The sequence below is a fragment of the Caloenas nicobarica genome, chromosome 4, assembly GCF_036013445.1.
Source record: "Caloenas nicobarica isolate bCalNic1 chromosome 4, bCalNic1.hap1, whole genome shotgun sequence".
NCBI classification, from domain to species: Eukaryota; Metazoa; Chordata; class Aves; order Columbiformes; family Columbidae; genus Caloenas; species Caloenas nicobarica.
Window position 1 is genome coordinate 21006116 of NC_088248.1, and position 27133 is coordinate 21033248.

The 27133-nt window shown below is 38.1% G+C and overlaps 1 protein-coding gene and 1 pseudogene across 1 annotated transcript in view; both read right to left on the reverse strand.

The window, feature by feature from the left end:
* Nucleotides 1–423: 423 nt before the first annotated feature.
* LOC135988176 (FRAS1-related extracellular matrix protein 2-like) lies at nucleotides 424–5060 on the reverse strand (annotated as a pseudogene).
* Nucleotides 5061–5240: 180 nt separating this feature from the next.
* FREM3 (FRAS1 related extracellular matrix 3) overlaps nucleotides 5241–27133 on the reverse strand; it is a 28495-nt gene continuing 6602 nt past the window's right edge. Inside the window, 8 exon segments of the mRNA XM_065633920.1 lie at nucleotides 5241–5368; nucleotides 6054–6305; nucleotides 9877–9954; nucleotides 9957–10001; nucleotides 10263–10493; nucleotides 13067–13213; nucleotides 26808–26840; nucleotides 26843–26890. Of these exon segments, the coding sequence (XP_065489992.1) occupies nucleotides 5241–5368; nucleotides 6054–6305; nucleotides 9877–9954; nucleotides 9957–10001; nucleotides 10263–10493; nucleotides 13067–13213; nucleotides 26808–26840; nucleotides 26843–26890 (962 nt within the window).

Consider the following 27133-nt stretch of genomic DNA (forward strand, 5'->3'; position numbering starts at 1 on the left):
AAAAGCACTTCCTGCTGGCACACAAGCATTAACATATTTTTCTAGTGTGGCTTAACAATATAATTCCAATTCTCATTGATCACATGTAATGATCTCCTTACAGACAACTGCAGTTACAGCCTTACCTGTGTGAGTCTCCCACTGCTGTTCGTACATCTGAGGCCCTCATTAAAATTTGAAACAAAACTGTTGGTACCACTAATTGAAAAGAACACTATCATCTACCCTTCAGCTTCCATGCTAATACTACCACCATCTTCCACAGCAATACTTATTAAAACCAAACCCAAAAAATGGTTATATGAAAGCTAGATACTATAAATGTCATTAAAGCCAGCATCTTTTTAAGCCCCAACCTACCATGGTGGATATTAAGGTATGTTTACAGCTACATATTCAAAACATTAAAGAACAACTAGCTCTTCAGCTGCGTTTAAAGGCTGTGGTGGTAACTCTTCCCCTAGCAGAGGACATCACATGGTGGTAGTCGAGACTTCTTTTGCCATTGTGCCTGTGTGTATTTTCCTGCGATCGGACCGTGTAAATAGTGTAAATGTACCATTCTCAGCCAGCTGCCACCTTCAAACAAACACACACATAAAAACCCAACAAACCAGAACAATTCCCCCACGCACAGTTCGCTATAAACTGGAAACACCAAAGAATCAGAACCAAACAGATTGATGTCCCAAGTTTGCTGCCAAATATGTCTAATTAAAGTAAATGTCATGATTAATCTTTTCTTAACACAAGCTGCTGAAGTAGGTCAGATAACCAATGTCCTAGTAGAGCCTATTTCTTTCTAGTGTTAACGTAGAAAGGCTACTGCATTCATCTAACAAAATACTAGTCTTATTTTACGCCACTTCAGGAGAGCAAAGAGACTTCAAGGAATTTGAGTTAATTTGACTTAAAGCAGCATGCACACTTCTTTTTTCATTTCATACTGTATACAAACTGATTACCTTTTTCTTCTTCCTTTTTTTTTTTTTTCCCTTCCAGTTGCAAGAAAATCAAGTCTAATTTCTTAGTTTTGTCCTGTGTAAAAAGGCCCCCATGGTAAGCTAAACCAGTGGCTTTGTCTCCCAGTCACAGGTGCATGTCTGCAATACCAGCAAGGCTGCAGAAAGGCAGCTCGGCGTTACAAAGCAACGCTGTCGGTGGTTCTGCGCTGTTGGCGAGAGGGAATGTAAATGTGTTGCTGAAGTCAGAAGTCTGTTGCTGACTAACACAGTGCCCATGATTACCTGCACACTCTGCTCTCCACCTCAGTCATCTTCTACCATGGAAGAATGTTTCTGCAATATACTTATCAGACAACTTATCTGGAAGAGTGGAGCAGACGACAAGCTGAAACCATCAGAACCAGGCTGTTTTACTAGAGGAAAAGCATGCACAATCAGCTGCTAACGTAGCATGAAACTCTAGGTTTACAAAGGCTCTTGCTTGTGTCTCAGGTTGAGCTTTATCCTAAAGAAAGTTTAACATTATATTTCCAGGTTCACATGGAAATCAGGGATCTAAAAACACATGCTACCGTAACTCTGCACTGAATCTGTACAAGAGGGAGGGTGAGTCAGCCAGACACCCGTATTCCTGGTCGTCTGGGCTGTACTTGGGCACCCGTGCAAAGGAACACCTCGATGGTGCAGCTGAAGGAGTCACTGAGATTCTGAACTCGACCTACCATCACTCGGCCATAGAGCTCAGATCCTAGTAAAGCAGATTAATACATTCTACATCATACCAGTCAAAATTATTAAATCAGGTTATTACCAAACCATTGTTGTTAAAATGTCTCAGGACAGGAATTATCTAGCTTTAATTGTATTTCCCTTTGCGTGTGAAGACAGTGTGTTCCATGCCCGTTGCTACAAATTTATCATGGGCTTTAGTCCTATTTTCTGTTACAACTCGTACTGACATGGTTCTTAGAGTGCAGCTTTTTAAAGCAGGCTTTTCCCTTCTCTTCACTAGAGGGCAACACACATTCACGGATAAGGAACTACCCAATCTGATAGCATTACATCAAGCAAAATAAAGTTCTTAACAGAACATTTGGGTTTCAGACTGATAACTCGAGTAAGGGCCAATTAAAAGCAAAATTATTTCTGGTCCAATACTGCCACTATGAGGAGCTTCCCTGGAACCTGATAACAGCTCCGGTCAGTAAGTGAGTACAGTATGCGAGAGCACCTGCCCTCGGTCAGAACTCAAAAAACAAAAAACAAAACCCCAAAAAAACCCCCCCAAAAAATCAAGAATGAGTCTGAGCAGCTTGGCTGAAGCCAGATGCAGTTATCGTGCATCCAGTCTGCAACTGAGAACAGCTGCATGATCAAGTCAAGGAGCCTCAAGTGTACAAGTATTCCATCTCTGCTTTTCTAACTAGAATAACTCAAGCACTGAAATTTCTTAGTCCCCTCAAAATCGGGCAAAAAGTTCTAGTGTAGACAACTTCAAAGCAAAATAACCAGATAGAGGGGACTATGTGATCATGCGGTAACTGAGCCAGTTTTCAGAACTGCACCTAAATACTGCACCTACCTCTGGAACACTTTTCCTCTCAGAGCACATAAACAGAACCAAAGCATGTTTCAATTACACTAAATTACATCATATTTTAGTGCTTCTGTATTTTACTTTTCTGCAGTGGAAATACATAGACCGTATAAGGGTTATAAAACTAGTAAAATTCGTATTTAGCTCTTGTTAAAAGTGTTTCTGTTTTAGTTTTCATAATATGCTGAATGTACAATTGACTTTTTACCTTTGGTAAAGGCTACATCAGCTCCTTCTCCAAACGCCACTGATCCATCAGATATCCACAGCTCCTTTTGAGACAGCAGAAACATTCGAGTATTTAGACTGAACTCTGCTGCCACTGGGCCACTGACCTGTGGGGAAAAGAAAAATTAAATGATCAAAAAAAGGCCTTGGTTGTAATGTCACAATGATCATTCTTTTATGTCTTGACTGAAGGATGCAATGTTAAACTGAGAGGTTTTTAAAAGCCTGGTATGTTCACTGGAAGTTAAGTCTCAGATTCAGAGCTCTCGGTCTCCAAATGCCAAATCATTTCTCAAGCTAACTGCTTTAATACATACGGGACAATTGTCACAAAGCCGCAATACCTCTGAATGAAGTGCTGCCCACTGCTTAAGATATAGACCCTCTGATACAATTCTATTACATAGATCTCGGTTTTAAAAATCAACTTCAGAACTACAAGTTACTTTTGAAAACAATGTCACACTCAGAACTAAAATTCCTTCCCCCTTCAGCCCCTACCTTCCTGAAAAAAAAGCAGCAAAGCAGTTGGGAAGAGGCTGGACTACGAGATAAATAAATGGAAAAATGAGATTTTAATCGCTAGAAAAAATAATTTAGTTCATATAGTTTTGTTTAACCAACTTGTGCAAAGCACAGAAAGAATAATTCTGCACAGGGCAATGGCAGCACCCCAGGTTGTATCGGTGCCACCAGGACCAGTGTCCTACTTCCGAGCAACACTTGTTTTTTCCCTTGAACATGCTCACTGTGTCTACAAGTATATGGCCCACAATCCTGTAACTTCAGATGCCAGTGCTGCTCATTTTGATAACAAGCTTTTCGTTTTGAAATACAGCTTAGCAAAATGCGATAATCAGTGTTATTACTATTATGACATGCATCTTTTCCAGTTCTATTATAGTCACTGTAATTTGTCACGTTAAATTGTTATAATTTTCTTGCTGAGAGAACCTGAAATGATTGCTGCAATGATCCAAAGTTTCTCAATCTTATTGAACTATCAATGAAAAATATTGAGTAAGCAAATACTTTTGTTGATTTCCAACACAAGCAGATGAAAATAAGTATATCTACAATTATTTTTTTTAATTTTTCAAATGAACATGTTTCCCATATAAATAAAGCACAACACAAGAGATTTGTTCCGTGGATACCGTGACCAGTGAAATATTGAACAGTATTTTCCATGTCTTAAAAGTTTCTGATTGTCCAATCTAGATACACCTACTCTCCCCAAAATAATAGGGATAATAAACATTAATGGGCTATTAAAAATACAGGTCCAGCCCTCAAGGAAGATGACACTTGTGACTCAGTTATTACAGTGAATTAACCACTTGTCCCTGAAACACAATCCACTCTTATTACAGAGCCCAAAGGTAACGTCAGTACTCTTTAAATTCTACCAAGACAATATATTTTAAAGACACCCACCTTATTTAGGATTATTTAGGACACTAAGACCAAAAAAAAAAAAAAAAAAAGCAGTTCTAATACATTAATGTATTTATACTCTTCTCTTCCTTTTAGATGGTCATTAAAGAAATCATTACATTAACTACCAAGCATTTAACTAAGAAAAAGCAAAACTGGTCATCTTCAGTAAACAATATTGATTTCAATCATGGCCTGGAAAGCCAGTCAATTTTCTTCTTTTTTTTAAATCTCTGGTCCTGAAACCTCTCCTACCTATGATCCCACTTAAACACACAAGCAAAGAGTTAATGTGCATTGAAACTTCTTTATAAAACCACGAGCTGTTAGCGCCAATGTCTCCCAAGCCGTCTGCTGAGCCGCCAGAGCGGGTGTCCAGCGGCCATGGCCAGCACGTCCCAGGCGCTCACTGGTTTAGGATCGAGGGTCTGCTACAAAACCTGCACTGTCCTCTGGCTTGGAGAGAGCCTAGATCAAAGGACAGGCATTATGTCTTGACTGGAAGCTTGCTGTTTCTTTTTTCTTTTTAATGCTTGAGCTAATACTTTATTTAAATGTTTCTAGGGTGCTATGAGAATGTGGAGTAATAATTTTAGAGATGTTTAAGTTTTAAACTTTTTCATGCACTAAGCTATACAAAACTGGTGACTTTGAACGCTCTCGAGACCTATAATGAGTTATTTCTGGTTTCTGTGTGCATGTAACATGACTCTGAAGAGCAAGGGATCTTCACTTGAGACCTCTCCCCATGACATTGACAACAAAATTTTAGGACTCTTCTTCATAAAGCCTGTTTTCGATGAATTCCTGGGTATATACCTCTCAAACCACATTTCGAGCTCTGATCAATGCCTTCCTCCACATAACACACAAATCATATCACACCTGAGTAGAGACAGTGGAAATTTGAATCCCTCAGATGTTAAACAAGGATAAGTTTCTACAGTTGGAATAGAAATAGTCACTTTAAGAAAAGTGATTCCTGAAAGACTTTTCATTTTAGAGGACACTCTCTAACAAATTGAGCTTAAGCCCTGGCTGTCTTTCCATATGACACAGACTGAGTTCAGAATTTCGCTGAATTTATCTGATGATATAGGCTGGTTAAGTATTTTGCTGGATGGTACTCTTAGAAAGAAAGCTTTGTAACAAAAAAAGAGAGTGAATATAAGATAACTTATCAAAGTTGGATTGAAAAGTAGAAGCTTGATAATGCTCTGTCAATTAACACAAAATAATATTCTATATAGAAATTTAGCTTTATATATATATATAAATATTTTCTATCAAAAACTGCATAGAAAGCAGTTTTGATATGATAATAAGTAATTGTTTTCCATGAAAATAAAAATCTGGTCGTTGAGTCGGGTAAAGAAAACAACTCTTCCCCTGCTGCAATGGTTTAATTCTGCATTATTTTCCCTTCCTACTCTCTGAAAAGAATAAAGAAGCCCATAGACACATCTCCTTAAGCAAAAGACCGTGATACTCTGATTAACTGCTGCAGTAACAGTAAATGTAATACTCACAAATCTACTTCAGAGTAATAAAATAACTATGTAGTCCTACACCAGTGATGAAAATAAAAACTAAACCTCAACTCCTACTGCAATAACAAAACAGTAAAAGCCAAAGTGCATGATACGTATTTACACTGTATCTTAAACATAGTTCATATCCGTTCTGCCAGTTTTTCTACTAAGTGGAACCTAGCCCCATGTTTTCAGCTGGTTGAAAAAGAGAAACACAGTGGAAGAGATTATCTAATCAGTAAAAGTTTCAGAGAGGTAAGTCCCAGCAAAATAAAACTGCTTCTTTGTACTCACCATCATTTGTGTCAGACAAGATTATTATTTTAGTGCTTGGGAATTCAGTGCCAATTTGGCCACCCACTGGCATGCTCAGAGAAATATTTAAGGTCTCATCTTCCTCATAGAGAGAATCATCAATAATGATAATACGACATAATTTCTCAGTCTCATCTTTATTAAAATGAACAGTGCTGCTATGATCTCCAGGATGTGAGATGTAGTCAGAATAACATAGGACCGTGGATGGTGCTGTGCTGGTAGCAGAACCTATGAGGAGAGAGGGTAAAACATGAACTAAAGGCACTCAGGACTTGAAAGAAGCAGAACAACACCCGACCTTTAAATGAAACGCAAGCAGAAAAAGAGTTTTATGCTGGAACTGACTAATAAATGTGCTTTGGTAAAAAGTTAAACACAAGAAATTATTCCTGTTTATATTTACAACTTCTCCAGTAGCAAAGAGGGCTCTTATTATCACCCAGCACCCTCGTGAAACCATTCCTGTGCCCAAATCACCATTATCTCCAGTTATCCTGACTCAACTTTCTTGTGGGGCTGCACTTCAACCAGGTGGGAGAAGTGAGTCAACTAATTAAAAACAAAACAAAACAAACAAACAAAACCAAAAAACTGCAACAAAACAACCACTCCCCCCCGCCCACAAAAAAAAAGAGAAACAACAAACCCCAACTCTCAAAAATATGCTTTGATGCAAATTATGTAGAGTGCAGCCCCATCAGCAGTTGAACAGTCACAATAAAAAGCATTTTTGTGAGGGAAGAGGAATGCAAGAGCAGTCAGGAGAGGCAAGTGGCAAAACCCCCAAATAGGTTTTGCTGTTGAAGGACATAGAGCCAAACCCGATTTCACATCACACACGACTGACCACATTTCATAATATTTGCACTCAAAAATGGCAAGATGTTTTCCTTTTTTGTGGATCTGAATGACTATGAAAGTCACTAGGACTTTAGGATGAGGACTTATCCTGAAGAGACGAATGTGAATTGGAACTTCACATTTACCTCATTGTGTGATTCTTAGAAGGTTCGGGGGGGGAAATCCCTCCATCCTCCTTCTGATGCGTAAGGCTTATACACGATACGAACCCAAGAACTGCTGTGGACTTGCATTACCAGCATCCTTGTAGCCAGTGGGATGTTACAAGCTGGATGGACTGATACATGGGTAAAAACTGGCTAGATCACCAGCATCAAAAAGTGGTGGTTAATAGTTCATGCTTCACCTGAAGGCCAGTTACAAGTTGGAGTTTATGAAAAACAGAAGATCACGACAACAATTACAGCAATTGTGCGTTTGGGTAAATGGCTGGCACTGGTAACACCAGGTCCATTGACACCCTACAAGGACAAAAAGCCTTAGGCAGCTTGGTAAGATTTTCTGTGCCTCAATACGCAACAAAAGAGGGGAAAATGCTGTTAAGCCCTCATAAGTCACTGACGATGGAACAAATGACCTCTGAATGCCTGACACTGAAGATTCCTGCCAGCCACTCAGGCTGACTCTTGCGGGTAAGGGTAAAATAGAAACAAAAGATGTTTAAAGGATTTTCTGAAACAGAAGTTTAAAGGAGTCAGAGAACTGAGGATGATCCCACATTTTCCCTTCCTATGAAGCATACACAACGTTGGTATCTCAAGCTACTACTAGCTGGTAGAGGACTTCTATACAAAAGTCAGGGGGTTTTTAAATCAAAATTTCATATTTCACTGTTTAGGATAAATTCTAACCTTTATCTTAAACCTGGTTTCATTTATAAATGCCCATCACCTTACACTTATTAAACCTATTTTTGGATGCATATTTTAGTTTTTATTAAGAGTTATCTGATATATTTTATAGAATCTAGTATTTTAACAATATCTAATATTTTCTCTCCTCCTCCATCCTGCTTTTTCAGTTTATAGCAGGATTATTTTGTAGTCAAGAACTATATTCGGAAAACTTGAGATTCAAACGGGTCTGTGTTGAAGAAAGAATCATATTATCAATTATCTGTCTGTATCTGAGTGACTACCACTGCTAACTTCCATTCACACATCTGAGTATCTAGCGAAGATAGGGTTGTGATCTGAACTTTATAGCTAGCCTCTAACCTAACTAGAACCCCCAAATTTGATTTGATTTTAGAAATGGTTTAGTTCTAAATCTACATCTCTTCTCTGTGGTTCATGACCAACTCCATATATCGCCTTCTTTGATAATACAGATTCACGAATGAGATAAAAAGCATTATTAAGACAGGTCATTGCTTAATGCAGCCTTCTATGTCAGTTACTTTTAAACAAAACGTGATACTCAATGCCTGTAGCCTGTCAATTTTGAAATATTAGTTCTTACTGAATCAGCTGAAGCCCAGACTTGGCTTCTGCCAGCTACATAGTCAAAAAACAAAACACTGACGACGGGAAAAACTCCACACTGGGGACCTCAGTTCTCGCTCACAGTATGTACAAAGACACAGTGATCAGTCAGATCCTCAGCAACAGGAGAGGTACAGGGATTAAGACTGGAAGAATCTTTTTTTTGCCCTCTAAACAACCACTGCAAGGACAGGCATTTGCAGGAAAAAAAAATGGTGCCTCTTCAAAAAAAGGTATACATCTATATACACACATCCATGTATGTGTACACATACAGAATCACAGAATGTTAGGGATTGGAAGGGACCTCGAAAGATCATCTGGTCCAATCCCCCTGCCGGAGCAGGAACACCCAGATGAGGTTACACAGGAAGGCGTCCAGGCGGGTTTTGAATGTCTCCAGCAACAAAGACTCCACAACCTCCCTGGGCAGCCTGTTCCAGTGTCTGTCACCCTCACTGAGAAGAAGTTTCTTCTCATATTTAAGTGGAACCTCCAGTGTTCCAGTTTGTACCCATTGCCACTTGTCTTATCATTGGTTGTCACCGAGAAGAGCCTGGCTCCATCCTCATGACACTCACCCTTTACATGCTTATCAACATTAATGAGGTCACCCCTCAGTCTCCTCTTCTCCAAGCTAAAGAGACCCAGCTCCCTCAGCCTTTCCTCATAAGGGAGATGCTCCACTCCCTTCACCATCTTCATTGCCCTGCACTGGACTCTCTCCAGCAGTTCCCTGTCCTTCTGGAACTGAGGGGCCCAGAACTGGACACAATATTCCAGATGAGGTCTCACCAGGGCAGAGTAGAGGGGCAGGAGAACCTCTCTCGACCTACTAACCACCCCCCTTCTAATACACCCCAGGTCCCATTGGCCTTCCTGGCCACAAGGGCACAGTGCTGGCTCATGGTCATCCTGCTGTCCACCAGGACCCCCAGGTCCCTTTCCCCTACACTGCTCTCTAAGAGGTTGCTCCCCAACTTATACTGGAGCCTGGGGTTGTTCCTGCCCAGATGTAAGACTCCACACTTGCCCTTGTTATATTTCATTAAATTTTTCCCCACCCAACTCTCCAGCCTGTCCAGGTCTCTGGATGGCAGCACAGCCTTCTGGCGTCTCAGCCACTCCTTCCAGCTTGGTGTCATCAGCAAACTCACTGACAGTGCACTCAATTCCCTCATCCAAGTTGTTGATAAATATATTGAATAGTACTGGTCCCAGTACTGACCCTTGAGGGACTCCACTAGATACAGGCCTCAATACATATACATATATACATGTGTGCACACATACTCTTAGATTTTGGGCTAGACAAGTTGCCTGCAAAAATCACTTCTTTCAGATACTGAAGCTACTGACAATACTTGCTGACTAACAACAACTGCATTTGCTGTCTTACTCACCTAAACATGAATATGATGCTGAAAAACCTGTTACCTACCTAGATAACATACCTTGGTGTGTACAACAAATGACCATCAGTTCTTGACTGACATCTCTAGATCTTCTAAGAGGAATCAGCAGTTCACCTTATCTTCCTCCACTCTGTATTCCAGCTGAGGAATATACACTGTAGATCCTGAAGAAAAAGATAGTGAGAGAACAGGGGGACCAAAGCTGAACACCTGTGTGATGTTACAAACAGAGTATGAATTTAGCCAGGGAAGAGATTTTTATAAGAAATACAAATTCCTTGTTCAGCTAGGTGAAGCTTTAAGACAGGGCTGAATCACAACAGAGCAAAGACAGATGAGGTAATACAGGTACTCATCCTAGGACCTGCAAGCAAACAATACTGCACCTAATCACAAATTCCCAGAGAACAAGAAGTGATACATACCATCACCAGGATCCATGATTCCAACGGTTGCTATTGCTGGAATCTCAAGGGCAGCCATAACTGGATCAAACAGAAAAATCTGGAATGTTTCAGATGCCTCGTATTCCTTGTCTGCAAATATCCTCACTCACCAGGTGGCTGAAGCCTGTCCTGGATTGAACTGGACCTGTTTCTGAGGTTTCGCCTTGAAGTCTTTATCCTTTACTGCTGTACCATCTTTGGTTCCAATACCTGGATAAAATTTCAGAGGAATTATTCTCCATGTATTTTAATATTTTATTAAAATTTAAACAACCTCAAAACCAGTTTTAAAATGCTAATCTGGCAGATATTTGCCTTCAGAAAAAAATAAGGATGGTTATATCACACTTTCTCTAATATTGCAGCATAGCTCATAAAAAAATACATCACTATGGTAGGGTTCTGCCAACATATGTGTATATCAAGAATTGTATTTGCATGAAAAATTCCATTGACTTCACCTGCTAGGCACTTAAAACCTATACAAGCATCAAAGTTACTGAAGCATGAGGTTATTTATTGCATATGACTGAAAAGAACTGTTCAACAGCGACAGTTTTCTCATCTATATAAAAATTTATGGAACATGTTTTCCAGTTATGCCTTCAGAAAAGATGCATCAGCCTGTTATATTTACTTATGTCAATTAAGGTGTTCGAGGCTTCACTGAAGGTATAATTTAGTCACACATAAAAACCAACCAAACAAAACACCCACACACACCAAAACAACCAATCCCACCACTCATCTCTTTCAAAGATAAATTAACCTTTCTACATATAATGCTTTGTGCTTACAGTTTCTGCTACTGCTCTGTCTGCATCTGTGCTGTACTTATATACATTTAGAATCGGTGAAGTTCTTTACCACTTTCACCTGTACACTAAATAAGCCCTGAAGATTTTTGCCATCTGTCCAAGTCTTGCTTCTGCAGATGCTCTCCTAGCCAGGTGAGCGGATATTTGATGTGAAATTGCAGCTCATTGTGACAGAACAATGTTCGCAGGGTTTATTTGGATCCATCACACTATGCAAATTTGCTGCTTCTCTCCCATTTTCTTTTTTTCTCCCTGTGTAACTCTAAACTGCAATACCTAGTCAGAAATCCATCCTCTCTGCTGGGCTGTTATCCAAGCAGAATTTTTTCACTGTAGAGGTTTAAAAGGCTGCACATGCTCATCTTAATAAAAACCACAGAGGGTAGTTGCACAGAGGTTCTAGGGCTAGAGATGAATCCATTTAGTTCAAAGGAAAGCAGCAGATGAGGATTTAACTCAAAGTAGGCTTTGTTTGCTATTCAGATCAGATGAGGTTTGCTGCAGCATAAGTTCATAAAATGATGATAAAACATGGATGTTTTGAGAAAGCAAAAACCGTGTCTAGAAACGTGAACATGTTTTCACATGCAGGATGCTACAACTGACATAAGGATTCATTCAGCTTTTGCTCCTTAATGCAATACAAACTGTTGTTTGATTTAAAAAAAACATTTTTTAAAACCAAGATTATACCATACATAAAAATATATCATAGGAAGGCACTCAAGAAAATATTTTTTTAATTAATCCTGCATAGTTTTATAGCTAGGTTTCTTTGTTTTAAGCAATGGTGCACACATACTGGCAGAATCCAACTGTGGATATAATGAAGCAAATATCTGTAGCTCGCCATGGAGTTTTGGAATTCATTACTGCCTCTAGGTTTCAACCCAGCATTAGTTTGAATATACGAGCATCTTTTTATTAAGGTTCAACACCAGCAATTAAGAGGCACTTTCCCTCCTCAGTTGAGAAAGATTAATCCCTCATCATTAAGTCAATGGCCTATGTGTTTGTGAGAGAATCTGATGGCTAGCAAAGAGCTTCTGAAGGCTATGGAGTATGAAAACCTTGCTAAATTACTTAATTCCTGAATCATTCCTATATTTCTACAGTTTTTCTATTCTACAACTTCTTAGGTTTTAAATGCCTGATTTAATTAATACTCAGAAAATAGCTCAATATATTTGTGTTGCACAAAGCAAATACTGTCATGCATGGGGTTTAAATGATTAAAAAAAAAAACCCCAAACCTAAAGCTTCAAACTTTTTTTTTTGTTTTTAAATCAGGCAGAAAAAGACCTTTTCTGCTCAGTGCTTGAGTCACTCCACTGGTGCAAAGATTTTTATGATTCCTATTTACTTTGCAGAGCTGTCACGATTGGGTTCTCTGCTATTCCATGATAGCACACTCAGAACTTCAGTGTACTCTACACCTGCCATCTCTGCCAGCAGAAGACCCTTGAGGAATTTCTAGTAGCATTCAGATTTTCTCATAGTTCAAAGGCCAGCATAATGCTGCCCTTGTAAAGTGAGGAGTTGTAACTAACTTCTCCACAACTTGGCTCTACAAGTAGAGACCAGCTACTTTAAGAACTTATTTACTAATAGCTAAAGTTAATATGTTACAAAATGTATCCTCCTGCCAAATTAAACAGAGCATCCCAATTTCTGTTTTGTTGTCTGGCAAGTGACTTCAGGAAAAAGACACTGGGTAAACAGTAAAAGTTCGATTTATTTATTTGTTCTTACACCTACTAATAAATACATTCAGTTAGATTTCTGGATGGCAGCAGTAGAAAATGAAACATAGAGCCATGTCTAAGCAATAAAAATCTATACCATTGTTTTTATTCTAATTATTTGGCATTTATGTGTAAACAGATTAACAAGCAACTATGGAATAGCTCCTTAACAGCTGCCTTTTCTGGTGCAAGAAGCTTCGAACATTGAAGATTTACTTACTGATAAAAGAGGTTTATCGCAGATACCCTCTATGTCTGACGGTCACCTCCAGAAATTTGGAGTTCTCATCTACGACGTAGTTCCCCTTCTCCAGTGAAATTCAAGCCCAGTTCCGTCGAAATGGCTGGCTCTCCAATATTTTCCCCCCTGCGTCACGGAAAAAGTATCCCGAATACTACATATAGTTCACAAAACACAACTAGGGCTCCCTAAGGTGATTGCCTAAGTCAATTTGCATCGGCCTGAGGACAAAGCCAGCGGTGTTTTCACCTGCAGATGTGAGGGACAGAGGTGCACCAGATGACCCACAATGGTCCAGTCTCCCAGACCGGCCAGAGTTGACTGGCACGTGTCTTCCAAGAGCCTGGAAGCCAGTTCAAGGGCCACAGCCTGTGTCTCAGCACACCCCTCATGGAGCTCCCTGCGAACTCTCAAATATTACTTTTGCACAGATTATTTCTGTCAGGAGTGGCACTAAGCTGTGAAAATAACTCTTCGGGAGGCTTTAGGTGGGTCACGTTGTAGCCTCGTGTTACTGACGCTTTCTAACAATGGTAGTTCGAGGCTATCAACATCAAACAGAAGTACGAGCTGAATTCAGCATCTCCTCGTCAATGCAGGCAACATGTAGTATCACATAAGGAAGATATAATATCGTGACATTGATTGATTGTGCAAAAATATTTGGAAATTGTGACTAAGCTTCTATTTTTTGCTTTCAGGAAAATAATTTATAAAAACAGTAGTTATTTTGTATTTCATGAAGGAAAACAGAAAAATATTATGCATGTAATGCTATTTAAAATGTACAAAGTTAAAAACATTCAGGTTGTAATTTTCTCCTGTTTTGGAAAATTAATTCTTTAGAAGTATTTTGTAAAATTTGTATGTGATCTGGTAAATCTCATTTCCACTCAACAAATGTAATCAAATAACAACCAGTCTTGAAGCCATAATCTTCCAGCTCATTAATTATGTTTTTCTAGCAAAATTAGGCCTTATGCTGCATGCAGTATGCTTTGTAGTACAAGATTATAACATCTGATTTCAGAAAGTCTTCATTGCCAGTAGATAACTGAAAAGGTATAGACAAGAACTGGTGAGAAAAAAGTTGCTCCCATCAAGAACTAATAAGACACTGTCCTCCATTTTGATGATTTTCCACATAATGAAAAGAAATTTGCAAAAAACAGTACTTCAGATACTTAATTACTTACCGAATCAGACAATGTAATGAAATAGAAAGTTGCATTCTGTTAGCATTTTTTTTTCTGGTCAAAAATTATGTTAGTTAACGTTTTTCTTTTAAAATAAAAATCACATTTTACTCTCTAACTATGCACTTCCATTACAGAAGAGTAACAACATGAGATCAACTGACTAATTCAGCCCCGGATATAAAAAGCACTGAAACTTTTGGACTAAAGGATCTAATTTGCTACTAGTGCCCTGTTGACATCTAAGAAAAATCACCACATAAATCTCATTTGCTTTAACACTCAAAATGCTTATACTGACATCATTTCTATGGGAGTTGCCTCAGGCTCTAAGAAAGTGTACGTCAAAGTCCAGCTTTTCAGCTTGATCATTATATTTCTGCTACACATCTTTCACAAACTTCATCCCTTGACAGACTTCAGTGGGTTCTTTCCCTTTTTTCTTCTTCATCTTTTAAAAATAAAACCTAACACAGGGTGCTCCAAATTAACAAAGACTTATCAGCTCAGAAACAAAGGACTGGAAACAAAGGGAAACTCTTACTTAAGGCTAAATTAAAAACAAAACCAAACCAAAGGCCCACAACATAAAAAAGGTTCACTTCACAATACATTAATAATAAACTAGCAGATTTCTTATTAGTCAACAATTGCAGTCAAAAGCTAGTTCTCAGGTGTGAAATTACTGATGAACTGCTACACAGATCTGTACAGAGCTGAAACCCAGATGTGATGGGACCACCTGCACACTTGTTTCCAGTCAATAGTACCAACATCTCTGATATCTGCTTGCACTGCAAAGTCCTCCATACAAAACAAATACAGCATCCTCCTCCTCACATAAAAAACATGCTCATATATGCAGGTAAATATACTGTGATATATATGGCTGTTTAGCAAAGACACATTCATAATTCTACTTATATTTTCTTCTGGAAACGTCTGCTCCTACTGCCAGAGTGGGAAGCATTTTGGGACGGATAATCTACAGTATAACTATCCCCAGACTATTTATTCAAAACAGAAAGTTGCTGAAAAACTGAAGTAAAACACCCCCTAAACTGTTATCCTTAGCACACAGTACATGCAAAAAACCATACTGTTGGGTAACACTTGGGGAGGAGAAGAGTGTTGTGTATGTTCCACTGCAGCATCGGCAAACTCAGCACAGCGTGTATCACAGGATCTGAGAACTGACTGCTGGAGCTGACGATACAAAGCAGCTGCCATGAATCGTTAGAAAATGTCTTTCGCTTTCATCGTCACTAGGAAAGATCAGACAGCAAGAGAGCTAAAGACACGCATCACTTTTCAGTGATAGGTATATCACACTCAACCTAACTCAGTACCTGGCTTTTTGTGAACTCGGCATTAAACAAAAAGATCCCAAAACCAGACCCCAAACACCCTGTAGGCTTAAAGTAGAATCATATAACTTCCTATTACTGAGAATATCACAGAACACAGCATCCTAGAAGAGAAATGTCTGAAACATCATTTTGCCCTGTCCTTTGACATGCAAAGAGCAAAACACCCATTCATACTCCTAGACCATTTTTTCCCTTTTCCAAATGATATCTCATTCGGTAGGTTCCCAACCTTGGGATGCTCATGGTCCATGAAAATCAGGACAGCCAAGGAACTTGTACTGTGCACAATACTAACACCAGGTTCAACACTTGTTTACTGCCTCACAACTTCTCCACCTATTCTTTATTTCAGAACTGGGAAAAGGCTGGAGCAGGAAGTGGTTACATTTTTAAGGTAATACATTTTCCTGTAGTTTTTAAGAGATAATAAAGCGTAGTCTAAGGAATCTGTTCTTTATGTTCAGGATTGAGTACTTGTACCATAAAAATAACAAACAGGACAATTTTATTCTTTAGTGTGTTTCAAACATATACTTAAATATCTCTATCTTTTAAATGAAACACAAATTCTTTATATCACCTACACACGCATCAAAAGCTGTAAAATCTTGCAGCCTCCCATTTTGCAATTTTTAGGAAGAATATATATGCAGGGGCAATTATCAGAATTATCAGAAAATTTAAGCACTCATGTTAAGTATTGTATATTTGCATTTTTCAGAGAAACAGAGAACACTGAAAATGACAACAAACTGTATCTTAAAAACAGGACAGTATGAAATTAGATGGTTGCCAGTTCTACAGTTATGATAAACGGAGGTACTCCAACAACATATTATAGTTAATAAGGTCCCTAACTCTTTCTCTCCACAGTTCACCATCTTTTTCCTGCCCAAACTGGGAAGCCTTCAAGGGATGTCTCACACCCGCAGCTTCATAAATCTAACAAAGGCAAAACTGTTTTTCCTCTTGTCAAATAAAATGTCACACAAAACTCACAAGTTTCATAAAGGAGAGCCCTCCTTTTTCAGTGTTCTCCTAAAAATATTACCCTAGTTACTGCTTTCTTGGTTTTATTACCCCTGAGCAAGTGTTGATGTCATGCCGAGTATTGTTAGATTTTGAGAAAAAAAGACTAGATTAATACAAGGAGGTAGAAGTTGGTCATGTGTTTGGCACATGGGTCCTGCATCCTATGAAACATGCATTTTCCTTTCTGTAAGCAGAACAGACAGCATAAATATATATCCAGCAATTCAAAATTAGTGAAGAATAGAACATTAATAACCCAAATGGCAGGACTCTTTTCTTTTTGCTCTGGTGAAAAGTCCATCCGATCACCACCTCAGACTTTGTCTTAGCTTGGGTGGTTGGCCATGTTCCTATCGATTCCTTCAAGCGAAGTGATGTTTCTTTACAACAGCTGCTCTGTGGATGCAAGCATATTCGCAGTTGACTTTGATTTGCTGGATAGCAAAAATTTATGGGAAAGGATTGGAAAGATAGAAGGCAGTTCAGGCCAATAAACAGCAAAGGAAATCAAAGGAATGAAAAGTTGGAGAAACAGAGAAGGAAGAACAAAACCCACCAGCTCAGAAAAAGAAAGTAAATATACATATGTATGAAAGGGAAGCAGTTCCAAATGTTGGAAAAATTGAAAAGTGAGATGAGAGCGAGGAAATCTAAAATAACTTGTAACTTCAGATAAAAAATTATGGGGTGGCAAAGTCACAAAAAGGCACTCATCCTCCCACCACTCAAAGAATCTTCAAAAATGCTTGGGCAAGCGACAGATAGCAGGATTAGGAAATGCAGAGTTTGTCAGGAAACGGTTTTTCTGTCTTTATTTTGAACAAAATTGATCTTGTACTATGGCTGAAGGAGCTTTTTTTCAGAAGTCATGCTCCAAGAAACTAAAACAAACAAACCAACCAACCACAACAAAGCAAAACAACATTCTCCCCTGCCCCAGATATCTCATTTTCACCCGCATTTCCATAGATGCACCTAGAAAGGGGTTTGCTCAGGTTTTTTATGTTTGGTGGGGTTTTGGGTTTGTGTATGAAAATGACAGACTGGTTTTATGAGTGAATACTCTCAGTCTGGTATTTGTAACAAGTAAACATTCTGCCTCAGAAGGAAGAAGTGGCTGTTCTGAGCAGACCAGCTAAACCAGCTGCCGTTAACCCCTAATCTTCTTTCATCTTCCTTCTTCGCTGGCATGCACAAGTCTAACATGCTACCCAGACAAGCAGTAGGCAGCTATGCGACTAGACTCAAGGAAATTTTGTTCTCACACAAATATTTGCCAAGAAACTTTAAATAAATAAATACATAAATAATCAGCAATAACTTTGGGCTAAAAATTAAGAAATTGACTTTTTTTAAAAAAAATTATTTTAATTCTAGAGATTGTTTCTACAGAATTAAGACTGTATGCACAAATCACAAAATGAGAAGATTTATATTGTCTTTACTTTTGACATGATAAGTAGATTTTCCTCTCCTGCATTGTCTCAATAGCTGAAAGGACAGCATAGGCTATCAACATAGAAAAACCACTTTTTTCAGGAAAAAGTCATCTTTCTTAGTCTGCTTAAAGAAATATCAAATATTGGTGAAATGGCCTTCTAAAGAAATGCATCACTCTAGTCTCCGAAATACTTTAAGACTGATTATAACATAAATTCCATTTTAAGGTCCTGCCAGCATTTCAAAAGACCTTAGAGTTGACTTTCAAGAACAATTAAAACAAAAAGTTATAAAATCATTTGAAAACCAAAACAAAGAACCCCCAAACATACAAAAAACTCCACCTAAATGCAAAGTGCAGAATACATGTCAAAAATGGCTACTGAATAGTATCACTCTTTTTAAGCATGTGCAAGTCGAAAATAGCAAAAAAACTGTAGGTGTTGGAAAAGAGCACTATCAAAAGAGCAAAAATCAGCTAACAAAAATGTATACCTCATGGTTTTGAGTGCAGAAATCCAAAACAGTGGTACCATGCCATAGTAAAGCTTTTTACATGGCTTTTAAATCAGTATTTAATAGGTCTTTTACAACTCATGCCTGATTTCAGTTATCATCAAGAAATTTTGAGACCTTAATGAATCTACATAAAGCTGCTTACACTTAAGACTTTTTTTCCTGTTTGATGTTATTGGACAGGGTTTCAAAGGAACGGGCACACTGTTGTTCATATTTCGTTGGAGGCACTTTCATTATTGCAGCTTGTGGAGTGTTGGCAGGCACAGGTTGAATTACCTTGTCTTCTGCTTTTAAATCTTATCCAATTACGAGGATTTCATATTTTCATCCTCCCAAATTCCAAGAGACCTGGAAGTTGACTAAGAGATTTGTAATTTGAGAATGATGAGCCTTCAGTGAAACATGAGGCGAGCCCGTGCATCAGGAGACTGAAAGTTGTAGCCCTTCTTTGCCCTTTCTTGCCCATCCTTCCCCACTCCTGCTGCAGGACTGGAAAGTTGCAGTGTACTCTCAATATAAGAAAAACTACATGCATTTTATTAAATAAATAAAAATAAAAATTTGCAGCCATATTCTCGATCAGGAAAAAGCATGACTCCGTTTGTGACTCCAGTGTTTCTGCCCATGTTCTTTGCCTCAGTTGCTTTGCTTTGCCCTGTCTTTATAATAAATTAGTAATCTTTACTCAGACCCAGTCATCCTCCACCTAAATCAAGCATTGTATCCTTCTGTTAAAACTCATTATTTACACTATATATCTTTATATAGTCTTTCACTTTCTGGAAGCCACCAACTCAAGAAAAATATGTCCTTTGAGCCTAACAATAACATGCTTTGCTGCACTACGAGACGCTATACTAAAACTATTTATCCAGTGGAAGCCACCATAACATCCTATTCATCCACACCAGTGTAGCTCACTGGAACACAAAAGCCACGCTCCAATTTGCTGTATTAGCACAGAGGAACATGGTTTATCCTGCGTGGCTGGGAATGTGTTTTCCATTAATTAGGCCAAATTCTTAGAGTTTTTCTGATATATGAACACAATGGAAGAGATCAAATGGCAAAAGCAGCTCTCAAATAAACTTACTGCTGCTCCAGAGACTGTAAACATTTTCAAGTACAGGAGTTCACAAGAAGCCCAAGAATTTTTGTTCTGGCAAAACAGAACTTTGTATTTGCAACAAACCATCACCACTGCACTTCTAAATAACCAGTTTTGCTCGTAGAAGGGAGTTGCATTTAACAGTACAATTAAGAGAATAATCATGATAAAATAAGTTTTGTATCACAGGCTTGTCTAATTTTTGTCTGTTATTCTAACAGCCTCAGTTGTAGATAACTGCAGTCTAGCCCCAACATATTCCACTTAGAAACATTTCCTCTTTTAGGAGAAGATGGAAAATTTAAAAGTGAAGAGTTCAAGAAGCAGAGATGGGACAGGGACTGAGACAGAGCTACCGTAGAAGGATGTGTGCTACAAAGATACTCCTTACCACCAGCCAAGGAATGTCCAGTTGCTTGTGAGAGCAACTTTATATCACTACAGAGATACAACTACATTGATTAGAGGTCATCCACATAACAGTCTTCAATACTCTGCTTGTGAGTTAAGTCTAACTTCTAATTTAATTTAAGAACAAATTAATCTTTACATAATCGGGCAGCTCAAACAACAATAAACTACCCTGAAGTCAGGCCTATGTCCAACACAGATATATACAAGACAGATGGGAAATGGGAGTTTGCTAGCTATTATTTCACAAAAGTCTCTTCGTCTGGAAATAGAGAAAAAAAAGAGAAAGGAGAGAGAGAAAAAAAGATAGACAGAAACAAAGGAATATCAGAATAGTGGAGTTAAAAAAAAATTAAAAACCAGGAACATGACACTGAGGGAAGCTAAGAGTGAGCTCTTCAGTAATTTTTCACATTAATTTGATCAGAAAGTAAAGTTTTGGCTAACCAGTTCTGTGCCAGAAAAAAATCTTCATCAAAAAAAGGAATTGAGAACCTTCCTTGTCACTACTTTGCTCTCAATGGTTCTTGGATTTTTATTACATGCAAGACTATGAAGGAAGCACATTGTCTGCAGAAAGGGATGGGTGTTCCTTGTAGATAAATCTAATAATAAAGTCTCTGCTTTTCCAGACTGTATTTGGCCTGAAAGAAGTCATGGTACTGTGGGAATTTGTTCTTCTACCACCATTCTTTTTTGTATTAGTTACATTAAAAACTATATTCTAAGGAATCATCTTCATTTCCATGTTCAGGTTAATTACAGAAACTGCTTGCCACTGTCGAAGAAGGAACATCAGCCAATTCATTTAATTAGACAGTCTAAATTGTGCAGATTTCAGTTTATCCATATACTAAAGACTATCCTACCGAAGCTTCACAATAACAAATACATTCAAGAATTCTGCAAGCTATTGGAACTGATAAACCAGCAAAACTTACATGATAAATTCTTCTTTAGATATTTCCTTACCCAGTCATCACCTTGCGTATACTTATGGTCCGTCTGGGCTTTGATCCTAATCCTACCTAATACATCTGATCTAATTTAGATTCCTCACAGTATCAGTTGTTTCAAACAGCTATCAATCCATTTGCAAGCTGTCATGTCTGGTTACCTATACAAATAATTTGCCAAATCTCTAAAATACCACGAGAACAATATACAGAACATGATTTTTAACAATGATCTTCTATCATAAGAATACAAGTGCCTTACAGACTATAAGCTTTTGAAAGGGCAATGTGATAAACGTGCCAAGGGAAATCAATACAGGAAGTAACAAACCATAAATGAAAGTAGAAAGACTGACCACCGGGCTCCATAGATGCCTGCCTAAATTTTGGAAAGGTGCCAAGAGGTACCACAGAAACATAAGACATGTTTCTTTCATGCTTCAGAGGCCTTCCCTTTTACTCCCTAGTGAAATGCCTGCTCAGTTTTAAAGATCATTGCCACATGCAGAGCCATAGCAAGACCAGTGGATGAGGACTGATTCAGGTTTCCTGAATCCTCCAGCCACTTGACATTGGCTGAAGTTCCACAACAGGGTAATGACCTGAAGCCTGAAAATACTGTAGAGTTCCTATCTTGAAACAGCAATAAATAAAGGGGTGAATGAAAACCATGTCAGAAACACTTCAATGTTTTAACTCCACAAATGCTCAGAGGTTCCTTTCAGCAGAACCATAATACTTTTACAAAAAATTGTATCAAAATAAAGCCTCCACCCCTAATGGCTTTTCATTCTTAAGGTGAACACAGGTAAAATGCACCACTCAGTGCCGTCAAGCGTGACAGCAAATTAGAGCACACCAAACACACAGTGAAAATGGAAAGCATTTTCCCACTGAATTCAAAAGATTCCTGCAGTGCAATTTATTCAGCAAGCTTTGCTGCATAAGAATTCATACATCTTTGCTGACTAATGTTTTAAAACTTTTTAACAAAGTTTTTGTAAAACCCTTAGCACTTCTATTTAACTTACATTGGGAGAACTATAGCTTTGGGGTTTTTTTTAAAGGCTGCTTGGAGATGGCTAATCAGTTGGAAATTCTTTGCTTCTTAAATGAGGCACCTTTGTGTCTGAAAGTGGTGAAATTATACCACTGCAGCATCTTTTGCAAGGTCACAAACTATTTTCAGATTTGTGGGTGTGTGGAGATAGATGCATAAAACCTGTCTACTAAAAAGGAGCGATTTTTAGCAAGAGAATGGTACGCTGACTTGCAAAGTTGATTTGTAAAAACATTAGTAAAATTAGAGGAGATATTACTTACATGTAAGAGTAGACAGTTGTGTTAGATAAATACAGTCATCGGATATTAATTTTGACCAGTAACTACATTCTGCCCGTTTAAGTGATCAAATTCAAGCCAAGGATTGCTAACAATCTGCTGGAATTGCCATATTTCAGTTTGTGTTACCAAAGGAAATAACAAAACACCATTTAATTCTGGCAAAAGATTATTTTTTCACATGCACATTACGCACTAACAAGAATACCTATTCTTAAGTGACTGGATATCTTAATGTTCCTAGATGTTATAAGCGAGCATATGACTTATGATACTGTGTTAGAATCTGCAAGAAGTGTGTGGCTCACAGATTACAAAATCCTATATTCTTGTATCTTCTTAGGTACCAGATTCAATTAAAACACTAAGAGACCATCCAGAATCAAGGAGCCATACTGCTTGCCTAGAAAAACATTAACAAGCTTAAAGATAAAAGTCTGAGGTTCCTTATATTAGCCTCAGGAAAGCTTGGATCAGTCCCTGGGTCAACTCCCTGACTGAAGAGTCTAAGTCTTTGAAAGGCAAAAGGTAAGAAAAAAGCTGGAAAAATCACATACTACCAGAGAACTGCTAGCTTTTCCTCAGGGTTTTCACCCAAGCACGCCTCTCTCATGCAATTTCTTTGCAGTAGCATTAATTGAATACAGGTGAGAAGGCCTCTAAGTGAAATCCCAAGCAAACTAAAATTAATAGCAAAGCTCCTGTTAATTTTAGTGGGGTCAGATTTTCACCCCACAGACCTGGGACCCCTTCAAGCAAAATGCACAGAGCAAATTCATACTTCAGATCCTATGACATATTTTTCTTCCTATGGAGCTATTTTTGAGTAGCTAGAAGTACATAGGTACAAGATTTTCTTTAATATTTCATGGATTGCAAAAACACTTTAGTACCTCTCAGTAGGATTCATTTACACAAAGGGAATTCTAAGTTTTAAAATCACATTCCACTCAAGGTTTGAAAGAAGCCTGAGCTAGTCCCACAAAGTTCACATTAGCAAAACATTATAGCTTTGAGTACCAGCAAGCTCTCATTACTCTTTTGGCAGCACTAATTGAAAACAAAGTCTAGAGGGCAGCAACAACAGGAGTGTCAAAAGCTTAAGTGTACTGGAAAACTACAAAATAAAAAAGGCAAACTCTACAGGTAAATAAGAGAGTTACATCACTGAACATAAACCAGGTGGAAAGGCACTGGACTAACCTGATTGTGTTTATGCAAGGGAAGTGACAAGACAGAGAAAAATGCACGTATTTTCTCCTCACATTTGGTAGACGTACACACATTTCGTTGCTCAGAGTTTCCTTTGTACTGATGCAAAATTAAAGGCTTTTGGGAGGATTCTACAAGCTAGAACATAAAAAATAGAAAATAGCAGACTCTTTCTTGAATGTTGCTGAAACAGTTGCAAACTCCACTAAATCAGTGTACATTCTCTCCTCCTGCTGGGCCTTCAGGTACTTTTTCCTCAGTCATACAACAGCTATTAGAGTTGTGCCTCCTTTCAGGCATTCCCTTTGGAGGTAAATGCCCCTGAGGGAATATGTTTAATGTATCTCTAAGCACCAAAGCCATCAAAAGACTAATCCAAATAAAATTCCTTTTAAAAGCGTTTCCTTGTGCTATAATAGTAATGACAGTATTGACTTTTCAACCTTCTTGCCCACACCAAACAAGTTTCAAGTGAATTTCCAGATGTTACTCGCTCAGCACACCTTCCTGTATCCATGTAGTCTTCCTGTAGTGCCAGTCACATCAATATCCAACAGCCCTTCAGTCAGTACGTTTCATTACAAGCATAGCTATGCACACTTATTGCTACAGCTTTTCTTATTCTGTTTGGTGATAACTGGAACAGAGAGATGATGGAGTAATCTAGCTGAAAGTATCACTTCATTTAGCAGAGACTGAAAGAGCTATTAATGAAAACATCTAGTAACTGACTCCCTTTGTGTCCCTGGGTGTATAAGGAAAAATAATTACCATCTGTTCAGCCATGTCATTTCTTTTTCCCCATTGTTTCTCATCATTATTACATTAGCCCACTTAGTCATGCCACAATCAGTGAAAGACTTGTATATTCATCAAGTGACAGCAAAATAAGGTATCTGTAAGAAACACAGGTAGTTGTTCACAGAAATCTCTCCTGTGTGCTAAGTGAAGGGTAAGCAAAAATAGACAAGGAATATATCTCCAGTCTTTTGTAAATGAATAGCCCCATTTGATTTTAATTGCATCGATTGCAAGCTACTTCAAAAAGAGCTAGAAAATAATTGGCTTGCGAAATCTAGCTCATTTTTTCTATCCCCCTCAGCTGGCCAATGTTGAACCTTTTTCTTTCAGCATAACCAGAGGAAGCACAAACCAAAAGCCATTTTCAGTCTGTCATAGCTTTGTCTGCCGATTACTCTACTGGCTCCTAAAAGAAAAGACCTTTCCAGCTGTCAAGGATACAAAGTGCCAGCCATGGGGAATGGGTTGGTGCATTCTTTGCTTACCAAACAGAGGTCTCCCAGCTCCCTGTAGCCTGGTGCAACTACACCTCATTGAAATGATTTGCTTACCCAAACCTTAGCTAGAAAGGAAATAATTTCCTTCGAACTATGAATACTGTGTGCATTTCCAGCTGCCCACTATTCTATCTTCATTTGTAAACATGAGAAGCTTGTCCTTGACAGGATCGCAATGAACCAGAGGTGCAGTTCATCTAATATTGAAAATATTTTTAACATCCCTTAAGGTACATAATCTTTCATATATGAGCAAAGTGACAATACCAAATGACTGGTGCCAAATGTTCAATTACTTCTTGGACAACTGAAAAATAAACAAATCACATTTCATTGTTTTGCTGATACTCTCAGTGCAGTGCCCAAAAATAGTAAGTGTTGCTCTACAGATAAGATAAAGAAAACAGTGGAAGTTCTAACCAAGCTGCTCACATTCATCTTCAAGTCATAAAATGAACAGGTTCATCTCAGCTCATCAAAATGTCTCAGCTAATCAAAGCGTGGGTAGTTCTTAATTCATAACAGAATGCTTATTTCTCAAGCACATATTTACCACTGGCTGGATTGGTTTATAGCAAATGGTGGACAGAAAACTATGGTTATTTATACCACTACGAGAACAGAAACAGACTAATTATAGATATAATAGAAAGTAATAACTGGTTTTCAAGAGATCAAGACATACATTTTCTGGTTTGCAAACATTAGAATAGGAAGCCTCAGCAAACTCAAGGTAGCTATGGCTTTCCAGTGACCATCCTCATACTATCAATGCAGACTTCTTTGAGTCTGCCAATTTTGGACAAAATATTTTAATTGTGTTTCAGACTTGTTTTGAGGCCTGACAGGAAATACTTACTTCCGTCAAATGCTGTGTTAGAATGCTATTTTGACATGTTCTGTGCACTTGGGATTACATCAAACTAGTCAGTTTACAGAGATTATTGTGAAGGCAGATCCTTACACAGACATTGTTCAACTGAATTGCAAATTTATTTTACAGATCTTCCTGTCTCCCTTTAATTAAAAGGAACTTATGTAAAATTTTGATGAATTCTCAGTAAACTTAATTCATGCTAATGATTGGGGAAAAATACTGCAGCCTATGGAGGAAAAAAAATACACAAACAGAACATATTTCGAAACAAGAATCATCAAAGAATTACGGAAAAAAAAAGGAAAATACATATATCAGTTGATATAAATAATCACTGGCCTACTGAAGACTCAGAAACAATAACAATCTATGCAAAACAAGGATGTGCTTCAGTATAAATAAAAGCAAAATAGACTTAACCAGCCTGTCTTACCATTTCACCAGAATCTCAGCCATGATCTAGATCAACTGAACTCTCATTTAACAAAACTTAGCATTCATTTTCTCTTTTGATTCAGTAGTTGGCCATGATTCCAAACCCACCAACGCTCCACATTGAACAGACGAATTTTTGTAACGTGCCCAGCTAACCACAATGGACTGACTGTCACCGGCAACAGTTCTCCATAGAGGCCACTGAACAAACAGTAACGTGACAACAGTATCTCCCACAAAGAGTCCATAGCTTGCCATTGCAGTTTGCATTAATTGTGACATTACACAGGGTGTTGCAAAAAGCTGGACCCAATTTGAAATCATGCTGCTTTGAAATTGGGTCCATCTTTTTGCATCACTCTGCATGTTAAAATGAATAAAATATCCTGATTTGTGTTCCTATGTGTTCATGTCACTTTTACATTTTACTTACAAAGAAATAATATACGACTTGTTTATGCAATCTGAACAATCTTCCAGATGATGTAATTCAAAGATATGTATAATTAAATATCTTAAGCTTACCTATATCTTCAATGGAGAAATACAAGATGTCACATTATAACCGTCCTTCAGGATGTAGCTGATCTTCATTTCACCAGTATCAGCTAAAAAAAGAATATGCTAAATGAATCATCATAGCATTTATCTGCAGAGTATTGGACACAGTTCATTCTACCTTTACTATTTGATTACTTACTAATAAGCTGGCTAATTTGTGGATAATGCATATCAGCAACCAAACTTACATAATGTAGCATGGATTCCTACACTGGTCTATACTCAGCAACACAAATTTAGTTACTAGTTCAAAGAAAAATGGCAAAAAGACAGTGAGATATAGTTTTACT